An 18,950-nucleotide genomic window follows, 5' to 3' on the forward strand; every position below is an offset into this window, starting at 1 on the left:
ATTCCAGTTTAGTAGATTTCTGGCTTGTTACATGAATGCCGATTTAAAATAAAATTCTAGTTTGTTAAGCAAGCACAGACTTCAGTGTTTTAGGTATGTCTGTTTTTAAAATGTCAATTGTTAAATAACTCATAATTCACTTTAAACAAACTAGGCATCTGCTGGAGTGAAATGGAATTCTTTGTTCTTTATTTGATCATGTGGTAGAAAACGCTTGGAATAGGTTCATTTCTACTTGTGTATGCCAAAACACAGGTATATTTTATTTGTATCCCACCTTTATTATTTTTACAAATAACAAATAAAGGTGGTGAACATACCAAATGTTCAATGTCTATGGAGATTCTCAGTCATCCAGGTCATGGTTGTCCCAAAGGTGCTTTTTCAAGAGGCAACTGGACTTTCTGGTTTTTCTTTGAAGACGTTTTGCTTCTCATCCAAGAAGCTTCTTTAGCTCTAGAGCTGAAGAAGCTTCTTGGATGAGAAATGAAACGTCTTCAAAGAAAACCAGAAAGTCCAGTTGTCTTTTGAAAAAGTATCCTTGGGACATACCTAATGCTCCTTCCTCCTCCTGCTTTCCCCTCAATAACTCTGAGATGGGTTGGACACAGGGGTGAAATCCAGCAGGTTCTGACAGGTTCTGGAGAACTGGTAGTGGAAATTTTGAGCAGTTTGGAGAACTGGTAGCAGAAATTTTGAGTAGTTCAGAGAACCAGCAAATGCCAGTTCTGGCTGGCCCCAGAGTGAGGTGGGAATGGAGATTTTGCAATATCCTTCCCCCAGGAGTGTGGAAGGAATGGGGATTTTGCAGTATCCTTCCCCTGCCATGTCCTCCAAGCCACACCACGCCCACCAAGCCACGCCCACAGAACCGGTAATTAAAAAAATTGGATTTCACCATTGGTTGGACAGAGTGAGTGTCTGGCCCAAGATCACCCAGCTGGCTTTCATGGCCTAGATGGGATTTGAACTCATGGTCTCCTGGTTTCTAGTCTAGTGCCTTAATCGCTAGACCACTATGGTTTAACTTTGTGAACATGCCCATTCTCATAGCTTCCTACAAGTTTCCCAACCTCAGGTAAATATCTCTCAAAGACAGAGTAGCTGCAGCCACCAAATATGTTGAATTGGAATGGATGACCCTGCCATGAAGATACTGACCTTACTTTTATCCTTCTTTGACAGTCATCGTATCCCAAAAACGCAGTGGTGGCTAAAGCTTCGTCCCATCTTGAAGATTCTAGCCAAGTACAAGATCGAGCTGGACACTTCAGAGAAAGCCCACTTGGAGCACATCACTCGAAAGAGAGTATCTGGGGAAGGCGCCTTGTGAACAGTTAGCAAAGCAGGTGCAGCTGTTCCTCCCCTTTCAGTCATGGCATATAAGGAGACATCTAAATAAATTACAAATCCTTGGTTCCTTCCCCAGGTTAGCATGCAGCTTTCCATCTAGTGTTATGTACTGTAATTGGAGCCACGTGCCTATTATAAATGGCATATCATGACATCACACGGTAGCTGACACTTGGCAAAACTTTCTACTGTTGTTTACTGTTGGAAAGTTCAAAGCAGCTTAAATACAGTAGGTTCCCTGCTGGCCTTTCCATCCAGATAATAGCTAGGGTCTTAGGTTTATCAGTATTATATAATCATATGCTTCTAGGCCCTCTTTCTCCAGAGTGGAATGGACTATTGCTGCCAGATTTTCCTAGTCAATCTCGGAAAGATTAGCCAAGGCGACTTGCTGCTCAAGGAATGTGCTTCCAATAGAATTCTATTCATCCGGTCATCATTCAAATCGGAAAGAATTATTGTTATTAAAACATTTTGGTCATCTGAATGCCAATCCCAAAATAGATTCAACTCATCCAAGTGCTCAAAATAAAAAACACAGGAACTATTTGACTAGAAGTTGTAATATCTCTGCTCCCTGTTTCATTTTAATTGTCACCGCTCTCTGTATTGCAAGTGACAGACCCAGCCTGTGTAGTCATTGTTGAATACTGTTATCTTGTCATTCTTGTCTCTTCCATTCCCAATCACATTTTTCCTTCTTTATCCACAGCAAGCTCCAGATTGATTTAAAGGGAACACTGCATAGGCAGGATCTGATAATCCTCTGTGGGTTTTTTTTATGTATGACAGAAAAGCAAACCCACAAAAAAGCATCCTTGTAGACATTTTGTGTGTCTATAAGGATAGTATTTTTGCTCTTTGGGTAAATGCTTATGTAGACATTAAATTGGTGAAGCCTATATACTTGGGCAGCTCTTGTGAAGCGGTGACTGGGTAAACATGTAGCTTTAGAAACGGCTTTTAGAATATTGGCAGAATGGCACATTTGGTTCTTTTTGTACACATGGAAGTAGGACTAAAATCTCTATGGACTAGTAAGTAAATTGGCCAGTTTAGAGAATTTTTGTTCTCCAACCTCACAAAGCAACTACCATAAGATTAAAGTGTGAACAGAATGGCTGCCATCATGATCTAAAAATAAGTCCATTTAAAAATAAAGATGGAGTTAAAAAGTTCCAAAGATACAACATGGAAAAGCCCTTTCAGAAATCATGATTTTTTAAGTGCAAGAATGGGCAGGTGGAACACCAAGCTTAAACTTTTTACCAAAAGAGAATAACTTCCTTGGGCAGTTGGGTTGCAGTGGATGGATATTCTTCTCGCCGGTAATCCATTAATTTTCCTGGCCCATTCAGTTGTACAAACCAGCCCATGTGTGATGTTTCCTGGCACCCTAATATCTACTGTTAAATTTAGGAAGGGCCAGGCCATTTTAGCACGGCTAAGTTCAATGCTCACAACTTTCTTCCATTAGTGTTTATGGAAGTACCACTGTGGAACTTTCCTGAATATTCTGGGAAACCTACAGCAGAGCAGGAACCTATGCTGGGTAACCCTAAAAGCAGGCTCAAGGGAGCAAACAGGACAAAAAACCCAACATTTGAACAGTGGATGAAAATAAAGGACAGCCACCAATATTATATAGGCTTTAGTGTGTAATCAAGATGAATGAAAAGAACAGCTACAAGAAGGGAATTTAGCATTTGCCCTTATGACTGAATTAAAAGTCATTGTGGGTTTCTCCAGCAGAATTATCTACCATACATACTTCTGTTAATATTGAATGCAGGCCTACGAAATAACTTAACAATAACTTTAGAAACAAAATCCAGCCTTTGATTGGTACTTTTTCTATTAAGGATCTCCCTATTATTTGGATGTATTTAGCCCCTTTCACTAAAGCTACCCACTCACAATGTGGCCCATTCATATATGTTTCTGCTTTGATGAAATCCACTTAATTATTATCATTGAACTAGTTTACCTCGTTCATCTATCCCCAAGTTTAGATTTCAATTCTCAAAATTCCATATTCAGAATTATCACTATTGAGAAATCAGTGTACCCACACATCTGGTGAATGCGAGCTGGCCTACCTTATGAATATAAAAATAAGGACTTAAGCATGAAGAAATCAGTCAACTTGCAGATAGTCAAGAAGAAGAAAAATAACCATATGAAGCATTCTTATGAAGACATAACAGAAACTCTCCAGTACAATGTAAATTTAATCAACAAGCTTTTAATATCAAGTCATCTGCGCACTGAACAAGCGTTCCTCCACAACCAAGCACTTCAAAAAGAGCACTTTGAGCTTACAACATGATTTTTCTTGTAAGCAGGTCCAGATCTATATGAAGCAGAAGACATAGCAGGGGGAAACAGAACCATCTCATACTGAATTATTCCTTTGGAATTTGGGGGAGGGGTGTATGCGTGAAACAAAGAACAAAATTGTTTTGAAATGTTTCCCAAATCATCTTAGTCCAGCTGCAGTTCAACAGAAAATCTGAAAAGTGGTGCTTCTGGGTTTTGGTTAAACCAAAATCTGAATCCTAGAGGGATTTCCTGAGGCAAAGAAGCAAGATAGTTACACTTTGCTTCCTTTCTCCTCTCCTCCTACAAGTGGTTGTGTTCCAACTCTTGTATTGAATAAAACAAGACTCGTTTTATTCAGAATACGGACCTAAACTTCAAAAACACATATTTCAGCTGTGGTGACTGACTATCCAAATGCAGATGTTCTATGTAGAAAATATTTTTTCACTTCCCTATTTCTGTATGAAAGGTGTAGGCTGTGGCATTCTAGTATTGTTAATTTGCCCAAGCAATAAGAAAGGAAACACATCTAGAAGAGAATGATGACTCTGTTCACATCTAGTAGATTCCACAGTCCAGAATCATAGAATGTATTTCAACAATTAATATAGTTTATTCCCACATTGGCTAATTTTCAAGATGGCTGTTAAGGGTTCTAATTCCCATCTTCCTTTCTTCAAAACAGAAGCAAGGATATTATCCTGAGCAGATAGGAGACACTCCAGGAATCGATGTGACAGCCAATACTCCAATCTTGGGAGAATAGCCCCCCCCCTCCCCCCCCCCCCCAAAAAAAAAAAAAAAAGACTTATGGTCAGAAATTATAATTCCATTTCTGAAACTGAATAGCAGATAAAACAGTGGTGGTAATTACAATGCCCACACACCCAGGCCATTGGACTTGCTCAGTGAGTCTCTTGGCACTTAAAGCTCCAAATGTCTAAAGGGGGTAATTGGGGCGTATTCTCAGCTCTCCTGCATTCATAAGGATGCTGCTTCATTTGTCCAAACCAAGAGAATTATTTGTGAAAGAAACACATATGCAATTTTACATGTCTACAACTTTACAGTGATCGACCTTTAAAGAAATGGCAGATATAGACCTTAATAAATTCGACTTGCCCCCCCCCTCAATTTTTCATTTTGATTAAAACAGATCAAGGCAATGGAAGCAACAGAAGCCTGCCACAAAATAAGAGAATTACAATCATAATTGCATGGCAAGAAAAGTGTATTTTAACTTGTGTCCAATGGGGAAACCCATTGAAACATTTGAAAGATGTCTTAAACTTTTTTAAAAAATGAATACTTTCTTTGCCATTTCTTTGCTTGGGCACACTAAAACTGTACAATAATAAAGAATGTGCTGGCAAATCAGAAGCTGACTATATTAGATAGTTCCATTGTTGCTAGGCTCAATATGAGCCTAGTAGCATTGTCTGGAGCTGCAAAGTACAGGAAGTGAAAGAACATTCTGGAAAGCTTTAAAGCAGTGAATAAAATAGGTAAAATGTTTCCATTCTTCAGCCACATTAGTTTGTTTTTTGGTGCTAGGAGACAACCGGCTCTGTGAATGTTTCACAGAGAACAGAAGTCAAATCCTGAATTTAGGAAGTGGTCTTTTTCAGGAGGTGGAACGTAGGCTTGTTTCACTTGGGTCTTTTGGCCATAAGAAACCAGAAGTCCTTTCCTAGCCTCTCTCCTTCATTAAAGAAAGGTCAGAAGGATACTATAGCAAATGGAGAAGCTAAGGGAAAACACTGGACAAAACACAGATGTCACCCCAGTGACTCCTGGAGCTACATCTGTAAAATTATTTTGTGCCGATGCTACCACCGCCAAGATGAAATGCCAGGTCCACTGTGCATCACCAATGTGCTGGTTAATACAATCCTATTTTAAAAAAAAGAAAGAGGAAGCCATCATTTAAGCAAGACATATTCTTTCAAAGATTCTGGCAGAGGCAGTTCCTTCACTGCGTCTGGTAGGAACTGCATACCCAGGCTGTGGCGCACAGCATAGCGCGAGAGCGTCTTTAATGTGCCTGGGACAGAGCATAGCGTGGTAAGCTTTTCACAAAGCTGCTGATCTCGCATAACCTCGCGTGGCATCGCACCATTTTTCCTCAATTCGAAGTGTCCAACGGCTCTGTGAAGGAGATCGAAGCAGGAATCTTCCCTTTCGGTGCCAAGTCCTCTGACCAGCAGGGCAACTAACCTTGAAATTGGGGTCTGCCCCTTCATATTGACTATCCGGACTTCAGCTCCGTATTCCAGGAGGATGCTGACGCTCTCCAGGTTGCCCTTCATTGCTGCCCAGCTCAGAGGGGTGTCGTTATTATAATCCAGAGCATTGACAAAGGCCCCGCTTTCCAAAAGTGTTCGGACACATTCAGCATTGTTTTTAAAGGCAGCCCAGTGCAGTGGGGTGTCCTTATTGCCATCCAATGCATTGGGATTTGCCCCATATTCCAAAAGGATCTCCACACAGGTCTCATCCTTTTCAGCTGCATAATGAAGGGCTGTTCGATTGTAGCCATCAAGGGCGTTGACCTGAAAAAACAGGAGGAAGAGGAGGTGGGGGAAGGTGCTTTCAGTGTGATTAAGAGCTATTTAAAAAATGACCAATAAGCTCAGTAATGGGATAGAGGAATCCTTCATTCAGTTCAAGTTTCCATTAGGACTCAGCACTCCATCAGGCAAAGCACTTTGTACAGTATAGCAATCTTTCTCAAAATACAGATCTTCTTTCTTGACTACTTAATCTGGATCAAACCTTAAAAATCTGCAAAGAAATTACTGTGGTATCCTGTCTATATGTAGAAATATGATATTTCTGATAGCTTTCTCCCTATTTATGGAAGAAAATTAACTAATTCATAATACAACAGATGAGAAAACTAAAACACAAAATTCTGTTGTAACAGAATTAAGTGACAAAAAAAAAATAAAAGCACTATTTGAAAACAATGGCCGAGATACAAATCTCAAGAGAATATGAGATTCTGAAATATACATCCTCCTTAAGTACAACAGGGCAAAGTATTGTTATTCAGAAGGATTTTTCACATTGGAGCATTTTACTTCCCAGTTTTTTTCTTTGAGAATATATAGTATAATATTTTTCAACCTCAGAACCAGCAATAGCACTATCAAATACCATCCAATCTTACACCATTAAGTATTTGATAAATCCCATTAAAGTATTTGATAAATTTAGTTATAACCACTGGCTTAACTGGTTTCCTGAATTTGTTTTTCAAAAGGCTTGTGCTTCTTCTTACCTGAGCTCCTTTTTCCAACAACAGCTCAATGCAATCTGCATCAGCCACCATGCAAGCACAGTGCAATGGTTTCAGCGTACCATGCATACAGTTGACATCTGCTCCCTGGAAAAACGGAGGAGAAACAAATGAAGGATACTAATCGTGTACTTCTAATCCAGCAGCCACAACCATTACAACACATTTGCACGATCAACTTGCCATTTAAAAGCAGGAGCGATTAGGGCATCTTTAATTTATGAACTGAAATACAGAGGCTGAAATTAAAAAGCAAGTTTATCATCAAGCTCCTTGTGTTTATTGCTAATTTTCTATTGTCTCAACATTTCAAAAATAGTAGTGTAATAGCGGCGAATCTGACAGATATTCAACTATGACATATTCAACAAGGCCTGGTTCTTCTGTTTAAGACAGCTAGGAAAATAAAAAACAGGACTGTCTTTAAATTTTTACAAGGCACACTGTCAATAGATTTGGAAGTCGATTTAAAATTTACAACTTAGCTTGATTGATTATAACTTTTCTGTTTCTAACCCTTCCATTCAATCCTGTCCTGATCTGAGAGTTTGCCTGGACAAGAGCTTGCAGTTTTCTTGGTAAGGTTTTTCAGAAGTGGTTTGCCCTTGCTTCCTCCTTCCTAGGGGCATGTGAAAGTGATTGACTCAAGGTGATCCAGCTGGCTTCATGTTTAAGGCAGAACTAAAATTCAGTTCCTTGTTTCTAGTCTGATGCTTTAATCATTAGACCAAACCAGCTCTCCACTTATTTATTTCTTTCTTATTTAGACTACAATTTAGAAAAAAAGTAATGAACTTCAGTCTAGCTCTTCCATCACAAATTGCTGTATGATTCCACCCCCCCGTCTCCAATTAGAACAATACCTGTTTACATATACTTCATCCCCTATAAAAAGGAGAGAGTACATGTCTAGAGAATTAGAGACCGACCATTCCCTCTCCTACCAATCCAATCCTACTTTTTCTAATCCCAAATCAGGACATCCCTGAAGGTAAACATTCTCCTTTATTCCGGTTTGCTTTAAAAAGACTTTCTATTCATAAAAAACTGCATGCATGACCAGAACATTTCCCCTCCTGATGAAATTCCACTTGTTGCCTTTTTAAAGCAGTTCTCTGACAGATCAGTCCCTGGGAAAAAGAAGAAAGTTGATAGAATACTATTTTTCTCTTTCTATAGTGAGACAAGCCAGACTACGTGAATTTAAAAGTGGAGGAAGGAATCCACAGAAATGGACAAAGGAAATGAGGAAGGAAAGTACCAACTAGAGTAAGAGAAGCAAAAGAAATTCAGATTACTGCTGTTACTGCCATCATTCAATCAGAAGAATACTGTATGGTACTAGGCAGGACAGTATCAGAGAGAGATCATTCAAGAAAGATCTTTACACTTTACACATTACACTTTTTAGGAAATAAGCAGAAAGTTTTGCATGAAGATCTACAGAAATTATAAAACCAAAGCTTTTTTTTTTCTACTTGTAAAAGACTAACAGGAATTAGTAGAGAAGTACAAGAAATGTCGAAGTCCTTAGGACAGGATCCTGATTTTCTGATATTCAAATCTCTGAATTTTCCAGATGTACAGACTTCTAACTTCCAGAATCCCTTTACTTTTGCTAAGAATTCTAAGCCTCCATGCATTTGGAGGACATACAAATTGGGGACGAATACTCCAATATACTAAACCAGCCTTTTTCAACTTTGCTGTAAATCAGGGGTGTCAAACTCGATTTCATTGAGGGCCGCATTAGGGTTATTTTTGACCTCGGGGATGGGGGTGGGGTGGGCGTGGCCAGCTCAACACCACTCATGTTGGGGGCGCCTCGGGTGGTCTGAACGCTCTGCCAGCGAAAATGGGCTCCTGAGCTCCGTTTCCAGCTGCGACAGCCTCCTGCTACCCTCTGCCAGCGAAAATGGAGCTCAGGAGGGCCCTGGGCCTTGAGTTTGACACCCCTGCTCTGGATGGAACTGCGCAAGGGCAGAAATTCTGAGCTATACCAGCACATTTTCTGTGGATTATAATAGTCTACTAAATTTAGACAGTATCAGGATAGGAAAGGTCTTTTCTTTTCTGGTACCTTTGAGTCAATCTTGACTCCCCATAGCTCCCTGACTGCAGACTAGCTACAAAACAACTTATATAGCAAAGCAGCTGACAGTATCAATCAAGCTCAATCAAGCATCTCAGCCCCACCAAGAGCTGTGTAATTGGAAACTGCTTGACTATTGCAATTTGACACTGAGAAGTATTCAAACCTTTTGAAGAAAAAAAAAAGATCAGGCTTGCAGAAGCTTGAAAAACATGGATAAAAGTACTATAAACAGTCTCCCTTCTAACTGGAATAAGTTACATTCCTTTAACTCCGTTTTATAGAGCCATGCATGTATGACAAGAAGCATTATGAACATTCTTTAAAAACCCTTCCCAACCATTTTTCAATGCAAAAATTTTTCCAACAAGATAATCTCCAAGATCTGAGGACTGCAACTTGGAAAGGCAATGTAGACAGGAAACAGTTCTAGTGTATATGGAAGACATCAAATTAGAAGTTACTGTCCTGGAAGTTACTCAACTGTAGAACATTCATGACAAGACTGTACTTTTTCTATCGTAACTCTTCAAATGTAAAAATTTTGAGGGAGCGAGTTCATCTCGTGAGTTTTCGGCGAGTAATTAGAAATATAGTGTTTTTGCCAGGCTTCTGACAGATTTTAATTTCATTCTGGATCATTTTAAAGTGTACTTTGCATTGTTGAATTATAGTTTCTTTTGGGGGCCTTGGTAGATTGAAAAGTAGCTTAGAAATATTATTGCAGCTGAATTTGTGATGAAAAAGTAATAGACTGGGACCAGCCAATTTGATCTCCACAATTGGAACAATTCTTGGAACTTGTGTCAATACATACAGAATTTAAAAAAAAAACACCTAAAAATATAGTTGCACAGATCATAGTATTAATATAAACTTCTAAGAAGTATATTCTTTTCAAAAATCTTTACATACTCAGACAAGCACATTTCTACCTGCTTGGGAAAGATCATATAATGTCCCTGTTACATAGCTGCTGCCTTTTCTGAGGCAACATCTCCTATATTCCCTTTTCTCTTACACAGAGGCGGAGGAAGGAAGAGTCATGACGACTGCTTCCTACTGCTGAGTGGCATTATACTGCAGTGACAACAGTAGGAAATAAGAACAGAGTTTGGACCGTGATACAGAGGAAAGCAGTTTCCATGCCAATTCTGGAGCTGCCAATTCCATGACAAAATCTTCAGGAGAAAGTTAAAAACCAAACTTTACAATATTAGGCGTTATGCAAATCGATTCAGAAAACTATTTATATGAAAGTATTATTTTTATATTGTTTTCCCACCATTTCCTGCACTGACGCACATGATGATGCTAGAAATCCAGCAACTCCTTAAAGATCTACCAAATTTAAGATATGCTATTAGATACTAGCTATTAAATGTTACAGTTATACATTGTCTTATTTGCTGTTGTGTCTCTCACTCAGTTCTCAGTGTATTTACACTTCTTCCCTAGAGTGACATTCTTCAAAACCCATGGTTACTAAAAGAGTTATACTGTTATGATCTCAGTCTCAAGAGAAATTATCTGATTCTAGAATTCATCTCACACTATACGAAAAACACTATTTATAGGCAATCTCTTGGGATACAAAATCTTATTTCCATCATTGTTTCCTTCTGATATATGATATGATCAAGAGAAAGAATCCAGGATGAGTGACAGTCATCACTTTTTTCAGTGCTGTTGTAACTTTGAACAATCACTAAAGAAGTGACTGTAAGTGAAGCACTTACCTGTAGTAACTGCATTTGAAAAGGATACATTCTCTATCAAACCTGATAAATTTAATTTAGGAGAAAGGAACAGGGGATTTTAAGTAACTCCAAAGGAATCATTACTTAAAACTGCAACCAACACAAGTAAAGTCAGATTCGGTCTCCTAGACCTTGTAAACATTCCCAGAAACTTTTTAAAAAGCAACTAAAAGCTTGTCTTAGGTTTTTTCACCTACCCTTCGTATTAGGTCTTCAACATTGTCATGCGGGAAAGATCGGATGGCTGCTATAGTCCGGATCAAGCGCTCTGACAAAGAATATTTACTCTGGATGCTCTGCATAATATACCACATACTGGAGTTCAGTTTCCTTGGTTACTTTACATGCTCCGAGTTGCCTGAAGAAGCACACGCAAAAGAAGAACTTTTTAAAAATACAATTTTTTTTTAGAAAAAAACAATAACTATAAATCCCTTCAAGATATATAGTAATAGCATTAAAAAATATTGTCAAGATTGTTGCATTCATTAACCTTTGAGGGTGAGGAAAAATTAATTAAGAACAACCTGAGGTTTAGGAGGTGGCTCAAACTTACCTGCAGACTACCTGTACAACTAAAACATAATGTCTTCCAAATTAATCCATTCAGATAATAAACTGGTAATGACAGTCATTAGAGAACTATTAAGAGATGATAAAGATGTTTTATGCTTCATGCAAAATGGATTAACTGCATTGAAATGAAGAAATAAAGAGAGCAAACTGATGTAAAACATCTTGAAAATAAAATCTGAAATCTTATGAAAATAAGAACATTAATCCAAGTAATTTGGTTGGATTATTTTTTTCACTATTATTTTTTTTTTCTATGCTACCAGAAATACAATTATCTCTGCCACATTTCCAGCAGTCTTTCCTACAATGGATCATTCCTACAATGGATGAAGTCTGCACTTGAAGGTCCTTCTAGAGCTCCAACACCAAATATACAAATGAAGCTCCTCCTACCAATTTAGACTGGTATGATATATACAAAACTATTAAGTAGATGTTGATGGCCTCACTTTAATAACCTACCTATCTGAACTAGTGAAAGCTATGTAGGATCAGATTTGGTTACTACCAATCTCACAGCTGCACAGGTAGATAGGTAGATAGGTAATCAGGCAGACAGGCAAACTCCATAGGAGACTGACAAGACACCTCAGATGTAGATTGAGAAAATAAATACATCCCAGTAGATGACACTGGAAAACTACTTCCAAACTGTTGCTAAGAAAGGTCTTTATAAGGACATCGAGAAGATGAACTCAACTCAACAGAGATTTGGTTAGACTACTGAATTGGGACTATCCTTAGAGACCATTCTGAAACATCAATTAGTACAAAATACAGCCACAGGAGCATAACTGTTTGTGTTACACCCTTTGGCATGACCTTCACAGGCTGTCAACTCATTTCCAGCCTCAATTCAAGGTCCTCAAACTAACCTATAAAAGTCTTCCCAAGTTTGGGACCCTGGTCTTAACTTTTTCACATATATTCCTATTAGCAGTTTAAGAGTTGTTTTTGAATGCCCTGCTACAGCTGCCTTCTTAAGCTAAAATCAGATCCACTGGTTGCCTGGCAGTGGATCTTCTCGATGATAAGAATATCTTCTGCATCACAGTGAAGCATACCTGGTTCCAACTTTAGAATCTTTCTTGCACCAAGCAAAGTTATTTTACTTCCCCAAGCCTTGTACTATATTAATATATACTACAATATTTTAAATGCATGTTGTCTATGTTTTCACTGTTAATATACTGCATTTTAATTACTACTATAGGCTAAAATGTGATTTATTTTTATTGTAAATCTCTATGGAAAAACTATGCTTTGAAGGCTAGTAGGACAGGACATCATTATGGAATATCAAGTTTGTAAATGAGGCAACAAGGTTGCAAAACATCCCCAAAAAGGCACTGACAAACCATAACTATTCTGTACCAAAGTATCATATGTTTGTATTCATATAATCACTAGGAATTAACTGGTATTTTAACCCTTTTTAAACAAAATGTTACAATAAATGTATTGGATTAAAAATTCTAGAATTTTTAGCCAGCATGATCAACAGGCCTGGAAAAGTTTTGAAAAGGGAGATTTAGATTATTTGTTCCTTTTAAAATCAATGATGCTTCACTGGAGACTATTTATATTCTATGATTTACATTTATATGTAAACTTATTTCTATTCATAATTTTTGGAATTTGGACTCAAGCACATCACTTAAAATGCAAGTGTTCCCTTAGTTGCAGAGTTACTACCTTGACCACATTTTAAAGCAAATTGTACTTCTGATTCAATTCTTGTTTTTAAATTCCAAATTTTAAAGACTTAGATTAGAATAATTTAGAATAATTTTATTGTCACTTTGAATGTACACCAATCGGCACACATTAAAATGAAATTTCGTTGCATACAGCTCTCAAAGGGTCACCAGCTCCAATATACACTACATAACCATGACAGAATAAATAAATACAAAATTATGCATATACCCACACATATTAAAAAAAACCCCTTATAATAAAGCATACAAACGAACAATTTAATTCTTCTATTTGGAGACTTGAGCAACAAATTATTTTCACAAATTGACAGTTTGTGCGTAAACAATCCTTGAGGCTATGTAATTATAATCATTGTAATGCAGCCATCACACCCCTTTTTTTTCCTTTTTTTTTTTTATGCTGCAAGGAAGGTGAAACATTTGGTAGCACCAGACCATTTTTAAATTCAGTTTGATGCTGCCACCCAGGTCATTGCAATAATGTCAGAAAAGAACATTTCGTTTTTATGCTGCAGCAAACCATACAAAGAACGGAATAACAAAGATAATACAATATGATAAACAAGATAGGGGGAAGGAAAGAGTATTAAAGCATATGCCTGCAGCACATGGCACAAACACAATCAGGAGATTGTCACTGCCTCCAATTAGGAATGAGCTGAAACAGAACTTGCTACACTGCAAGACAACCATTAGCAAGCTCACGAGAAATTAATAAACAAGAAGAAATCTGGACTGTCTCCAGGATGGCTGAGTGTTCCTACACGCATCAACAAAATGGCTCCAAGGTACTCTAAGGAAAAATATTTCTTCTGTCTCAATATACAAGGCTGCCCTTTTCTGTCACACAGCCATGTCAACACAAGTTGTTACATAACAACCTGCACCTCTACTAAAATCACTGTACTTTTGTATTTTAGTTGAGTAACCTTAGGACAAGATGATCTGTGGGTTCTGCTGGTCTATCAGAATCAGCTCACCTCCAAAAAATAAAAGCAGAACACTTTTTAAAACCCAAGTAGAACTTTCTAAAAAAAAAAAAAAAAAAAAAGGTAGCCTTCAGTGTTTTGAATACAGCATCTGACATTTCCAGCCACATGGCCAGTAAGCAAACATTTCAGTTAACTTCTAACTTGAGGAAGCTTTTTGGAACATGTTGTGCCTTGCCTCCAAGTGTTAATTAACTTTCCAGGTGGTTTGCTTTAACACCATCATTTTGTGAAATAACACAGGCAGTTCTCATTTAAGAAATACCTTAGTAGCCTACTGTGACAGACAAAAAAAATTGGCGGGAAAAGAATTGGGATAGTAGCTTTTTCCACTGAATCCAGTTCTGAAGCAAGCTAGCAGCACCTAGCAGATAAACTTACCAGCACCACACCTATTATTTGGATGGGAGACCAGAAGAAAAATCCCAGGGCTATGGGCTAGATTAAAAAGTGGGGGGAAAACCCACCCCAGAAAGCAGTCATAACAAACTAATCAAAATTCTGGGACTAACGATTTTAAGATAGTGGAGATTAGCTTTTGCTTGTTCTAAACGAAGCTGATAAGATAGCCTAGGAATTTTCTTGGAAAAGATAACAGCATAATTTTTGGCTGCAGTCTCTGCAGTATGTAGGCTGTACAATAGAGTGCTCTTTCAGTCTTTTCAAAATGTCACATTGTTGGCACTTGGTTAGAAAAAGGATGTCCGTCTGTATCTATGCTAGCTTCCTAAATTTTATGGATTTCCAGTTCATCCAAAATTGCTAGACACAAGAGTCACAGGCGACTGTTATTAGTCTACTACGGTAATTAAGAAGCCCATCTCTTGTAACACCTTCGCATCTCTTCAGACTAACAAAATGCATTAACGTGTGTGTGTGTGTATATGCGTGTAATGTATGTGTATGGGTACATAACATACATTACACGCGGGCAACATAATTTCATTTTTTAATGTGGACCAGTGTACTTGCAGTAAAAAAAAATGACATTAAAGGTTATCTTAAAATGCATAAGTTTGAAAGGGTACTTTATCAGACTCCTGGTTACCACAGACTAACAGGCTTCTCCACCTACAGTGTTATTGCCAAAGAAAACAACAGAGCAAAGCAGTTTGCATTTTACAGAGGGAAAAAATATACACACAATACAGATCGGGAACAGGGGTCATTCTGCCCAAGGACAGGAGTCTGTCTCTCTTGCTTCTCGAACAGCTGCCAGCAACCTAATCTTGCATGGTTGGTGTGTGTGTGTATATATATATATATATATATATATATATATATATATATATATATATATATATATATATATTACATACATACATACATACATATACATACATATACACACACACACATATATATACACATACATATACATACATACATATACATACATATACATACATATATATATTAATCTTACTGACACAAAGGACAGGCATCCAAGTTACAAACTAAATGTAGGAACGTTTATTTTTAATGCCACCGTTTGGCTCAAAGGAGACAAGAAGAAAAAAAGATCACGCGTTAGGAGAAGGAAAAAACAAAATCGTGATCCAGAGGGATCCTCCCAACCCGAGGCAGATTACTCCCTGCTAGATTGGCTGGAGATAAAAACAAAACTGTAATCCAGCACATGTGAAGGGAGCGTGGTCAGGGGCTCCCCCCACCCCCCCAATCCCCGCGAGGAGACGCACCCCCGATCTCCCTTCGCCCCTCCACACGGTCGGCCTCACCTATCGCCCGGGAGGCTTCCTTCCGTCGAGCAAATGACCCTGTACTCCCCCCCCCCCCGGGAGGGCGCAACAACAGCCTTGGCCACCCACGTCACTCCCCGCCGCACTCACCGACTTGGCGCCGACGTGCCCGCGCGCCTCTCGGCTGCTCGGAAGTTGGACCCTCAGCGACCGGAAATCACGGACAATGGGCAGCTAGAGCGACCGACTTCCCGAAACCCACCGACACGCGCCAACAAGTTGTCGCGCCGATCCATCCCTTCCTCTTCCCCCAACCCCTCCCGACTCCACTTCTCCCATCTGTCAAAAGCGGGCCCTTTTCACGAATATCTTCCAATCATTTCAGCGCTTGGCACACACAAGTCCCGCCCTTCGCCGCTCAGCCTTCCAATCCTCCTTTGAGAGCGCTTCAGCCAAGTTTCTTAATTGGCGGGGAAGTTCGAGGTGGTTCTCTGTTGTTGTTGTTGTGGCGGCAATCAAGCCCGAGATGGGTCTGCCTGTTAACAGGGTTCTTAATGTTTTTTGGGGGTTTTGTTTTCTCTTCCCCTTTTGGAGAATTAGGAAGGACTCCAAAAATTTTTTTTTTCGTTTGCATGCGTTATGTGGAAGGATTCCAAAAGAGCTTTCGTTTGCATGTGTTATATTGATATTTACTGTAATAAAATTTAAAATAGATGCTTTAGGTGCCTCTAAATATGCTGGCAAATGATGTTGATTTCAAGGACACCCCCCCGCCCCCCCCCTCCGTGATTTTAGGACCACATTTTAAGAAACACTGGTTTAAGAAGTGGCATTGGATTCAGTGGAACACCCTTCTGGCTAGAGTCAGGCTGAGCAAGCAAATTAAGACCCAATTAACCAAACGTGCTAACATTAAACCAGTATTTTGGTTTAGCCCAGTCATTTGGTTCTGTCTGTCTGCCCCCCCTCCCCCACATCTATATTTTGTAAACTATTAGCTGCCCATCTTACAACAACCCAAATATTTGGTTTGTCAACTATAGTTTATGGCTTAGCTAAATTGCAACTTCTAGACAATTGTTAGATGACCTCTGATGCTTTTTCCAACTTCTTTCAGTTCATATCTAATAGAATTGCTGCAAACTGAAAAACTGATGGAAAATCTTAAAACTGCCATATAAGATAAATGAGGGAAGGAATTTAATTTAATTTAATTTATAATTAAATAATAAATTTGCCTATCTTCTTAGGTTGAAAAAGTCCTGAGGCACCTTAAAAACTGGACAATTTATTATAACATAAGATTTCATACATTTCAGCCAGTGGTGGGTTGCTACTGGTTTGCCCCGGATTGGGCGAACTGGTCATGGCGGCGGCGGGAGTCTCTGCCCACCCACCCGGATGCTTCTGTGCATGCGCAGAAGCGTTGCATGCGTGCCCATGAGCAAACCAGTAGCAACGGGTTTTGAAACCCGCCCCTGATTTCAGCCCATTTCATTAACGTAGGGAGTTGTTGTTTGTTGAAACAAGGAACAGAAAAAGAGATCAGAAAGTGACAAGATTTATTGACACTCCATATAAAATTGTAGATTAGATCCTGTAGATTAGAAATCTACAATGGATTAAAAGACAATTACCTCAGGTTTTTTTTCTTTTTAACTTCCTTTGCAATTCATTCTCATCCAGATAACCAACCATTAAGTGGCAAGAAGTGCCATCTTTTTATTCCTCTTCTGACAGTCAGCAACTCTTAGTACTGTGAAATCCTTGGTGCTCTCCAAGCTTGGTTGTTTGCAAACAATTACCCAATTAGGTAACATCACTGGCTTAGAATTCTAACCTGCAAGCAATGTTTATGTCATAAGAAGTAGCTTAGATTTCATGAGAATTAATTAAAACAAATGAATAGGATGCCAAATAGGCGAGAGCAGCTCAAACTGAATAAATCACTATGAGACAGAAAGATTACATCCTGCAAACCTGCAAGTCAGAACAGCAGCTTACAAATGATTTATAGCTGACTGAAAATCTGGTGAAAATATAATTCAGGTGTTAAAGACACCCATCATCCCTATTGAGCATAGCTTAAGATCAATACCAAGGAACCTTGGTAGTACAGTGGTTTAAAGCACCCTGTTATTAACACAGGAGCCTGCAATTACAGCAGGTTCGAATCTTACTAGGCTCAAGGATGACTCAGCCTTCCATCCTTTCTAAGGTAGGTTAAATGAGGACCCAGTTTGTGGGGGAATAAGCTGACTTTGTATAAATATACAAAAGTATGAAGGCTATTGCTTAACACATTGTAAGCCGCCCTGAGTCTCCGGAGAAGGGCGGCATATAAATCAAATTTTTAAAATATATATATATATATATATAATGGAAACTACAACTGCAGTAACAATAATGTTTAGAACATCAGAACAGTCCTGCTAGATCAGACAAAAGATCCATTTTGTCCCACCTAACATTAATTCCAATGACTGGCTGGATACTTTTAATGAAGCATATAATCACTCTGAAAGATATTACCTCGCTCACATCATGTATTTCTACAGCAGTTGACATTAACTGGGACATGGCTCTGATTGTGAATTTAATTTAGACAGGATACTAGTGGCAGGCAAGTTTAGGCCGCAGTCATCAAAATCGGTATGAGCCACGTAGATTAAAAAACAGGAGGGTTACAGATGTTCTGTTCATGAAATGCAATACAGGTAGTGCTAGACTTACAATCACAATTGAGCCCAACATTTCTGTTGCTAAGTGAGACACTTAAGTGAATTTTGCCCCATGTTATGACCTTGTTTGCCACAGCTGTTAAGTGAATCACTGCAGTTGTTAGTCACACAGTTAAGTGAATTTGGCTTCCTCACTGACTTTGTCAGAAGGTCGCAAAAGGGGATCCCATGACCTCAGGACACTGCAACCATCATAAATATGACTCAGTTGCTAGATGGTGCAATGGTCATAAGTGTGAAAAATTGTCATAAATCACTTTTTTCAGTGCTATTGTAACTTCAAAAAGTCATTAACTGTTGTTAAATTGAGGACTACCTGTATGTTACTAAGTTAACTGCAGTGATTCCCTTAACAACTATGGCAATAAAGGTCATAAAACGAAGCAAAATTCACT

The 18,950-nt window shown here is 38.7% G+C and overlaps 2 protein-coding genes and 1 long non-coding RNA gene across 6 annotated transcripts in view; 1 reads left to right on the forward strand and 2 right to left on the reverse strand.

Moving 5' to 3' along the window:
- PFKM (phosphofructokinase, muscle) overlaps window positions 1-1,900 on the forward strand; it is a 57,299-nt gene extending 55,399 nt beyond the window's left edge. For all 3 annotated transcript variants that reach the window (XM_034419175.3, XM_087886715.1, XM_034419174.3), the window contains exon 23: window positions 1,186-1,900. In XM_034419175.3, coding sequence (XP_034275066.2) covers window positions 1,186-1,333 — 148 coding nt within the window. In that variant the 3' untranslated portion in view covers window positions 1,334-1,900. The remainder of the gene's footprint in view (window positions 1-1,185) is intronic.
- A 1,682-nt stretch (window positions 1,901-3,582) lies between these two features.
- ASB8 (ankyrin repeat and SOCS box containing 8) lies at window positions 3,583-17,149 on the reverse strand. Of its 2 annotated transcripts, none has more exons than XM_034419178.3 (4): window positions 15,965-17,149; window positions 11,026-11,186; window positions 6,959-7,063; window positions 3,583-6,227 (listed from the first exon to the last, which is right to left on the reverse strand). In XM_034419178.3, exons 2-4 carry the CDS (start codon window positions 11,140-11,142, stop codon window positions 5,598-5,600), a joined length of 852 nt encoding a protein of 283 aa, XP_034275069.1. In that variant the 5' UTR covers window positions 11,143-11,186; window positions 15,965-17,149; the 3' UTR covers window positions 3,583-5,597. The 2 variants fall into 2 exon arrangements, with proteins under 2 accessions (XP_034275069.1, XP_034275072.1); XM_034419181.3 differs by having other exon boundaries at window positions 15,854-15,979.
- On the reverse strand, window positions 6,736-6,960 carry LOC148115322 (uncharacterized). Its single transcript, XR_015732397.1, has 2 exons — window positions 6,835-6,960; window positions 6,736-6,804 (listed from the first exon to the last, which is right to left on the reverse strand). It is a non-coding gene; the product is annotated as an uncharacterized LOC148115322 (long non-coding RNA).
- Window positions 17,150-18,950: the final 1,801 nt, after the last annotated feature.

The sequence above is a fragment of the Pantherophis guttatus genome, chromosome 2 (assembly GCF_059756535.1).
Source record: "Pantherophis guttatus breed Tessera chromosome 2, ASM5975653v1, whole genome shotgun sequence".
NCBI classification, from domain to species: Eukaryota; Metazoa; Chordata; class Lepidosauria; order Squamata; family Colubridae; genus Pantherophis; species Pantherophis guttatus.

What these genes read in the sequence shown, in the direction of transcription:
- ASB8 (XM_034419178.3), bottom strand. Translation starts at nt 11,142, where the DNA reads ATGTGGTATATTATGCAGAGCATCCAGAGTAAATATTCTTTGTCAGAG. An exon ending in TTGAAGACCTAATACGAAGG is followed by an intron (nt 7,064 to 11,025) that starts GTAGGTGAAAAA and finishes CCGTTTTTCCAG; the next exon opens with GGAGCAGATGTCAACTGTAT. An exon ending in TGTTGGAAAAAGGAGCTCAG is followed by an intron (nt 6,228 to 6,958) that starts GTAAGAAGAAGC and finishes CTGTTTTTTCAG; the next exon opens with GTCAACGCCCTTGATGGCTA.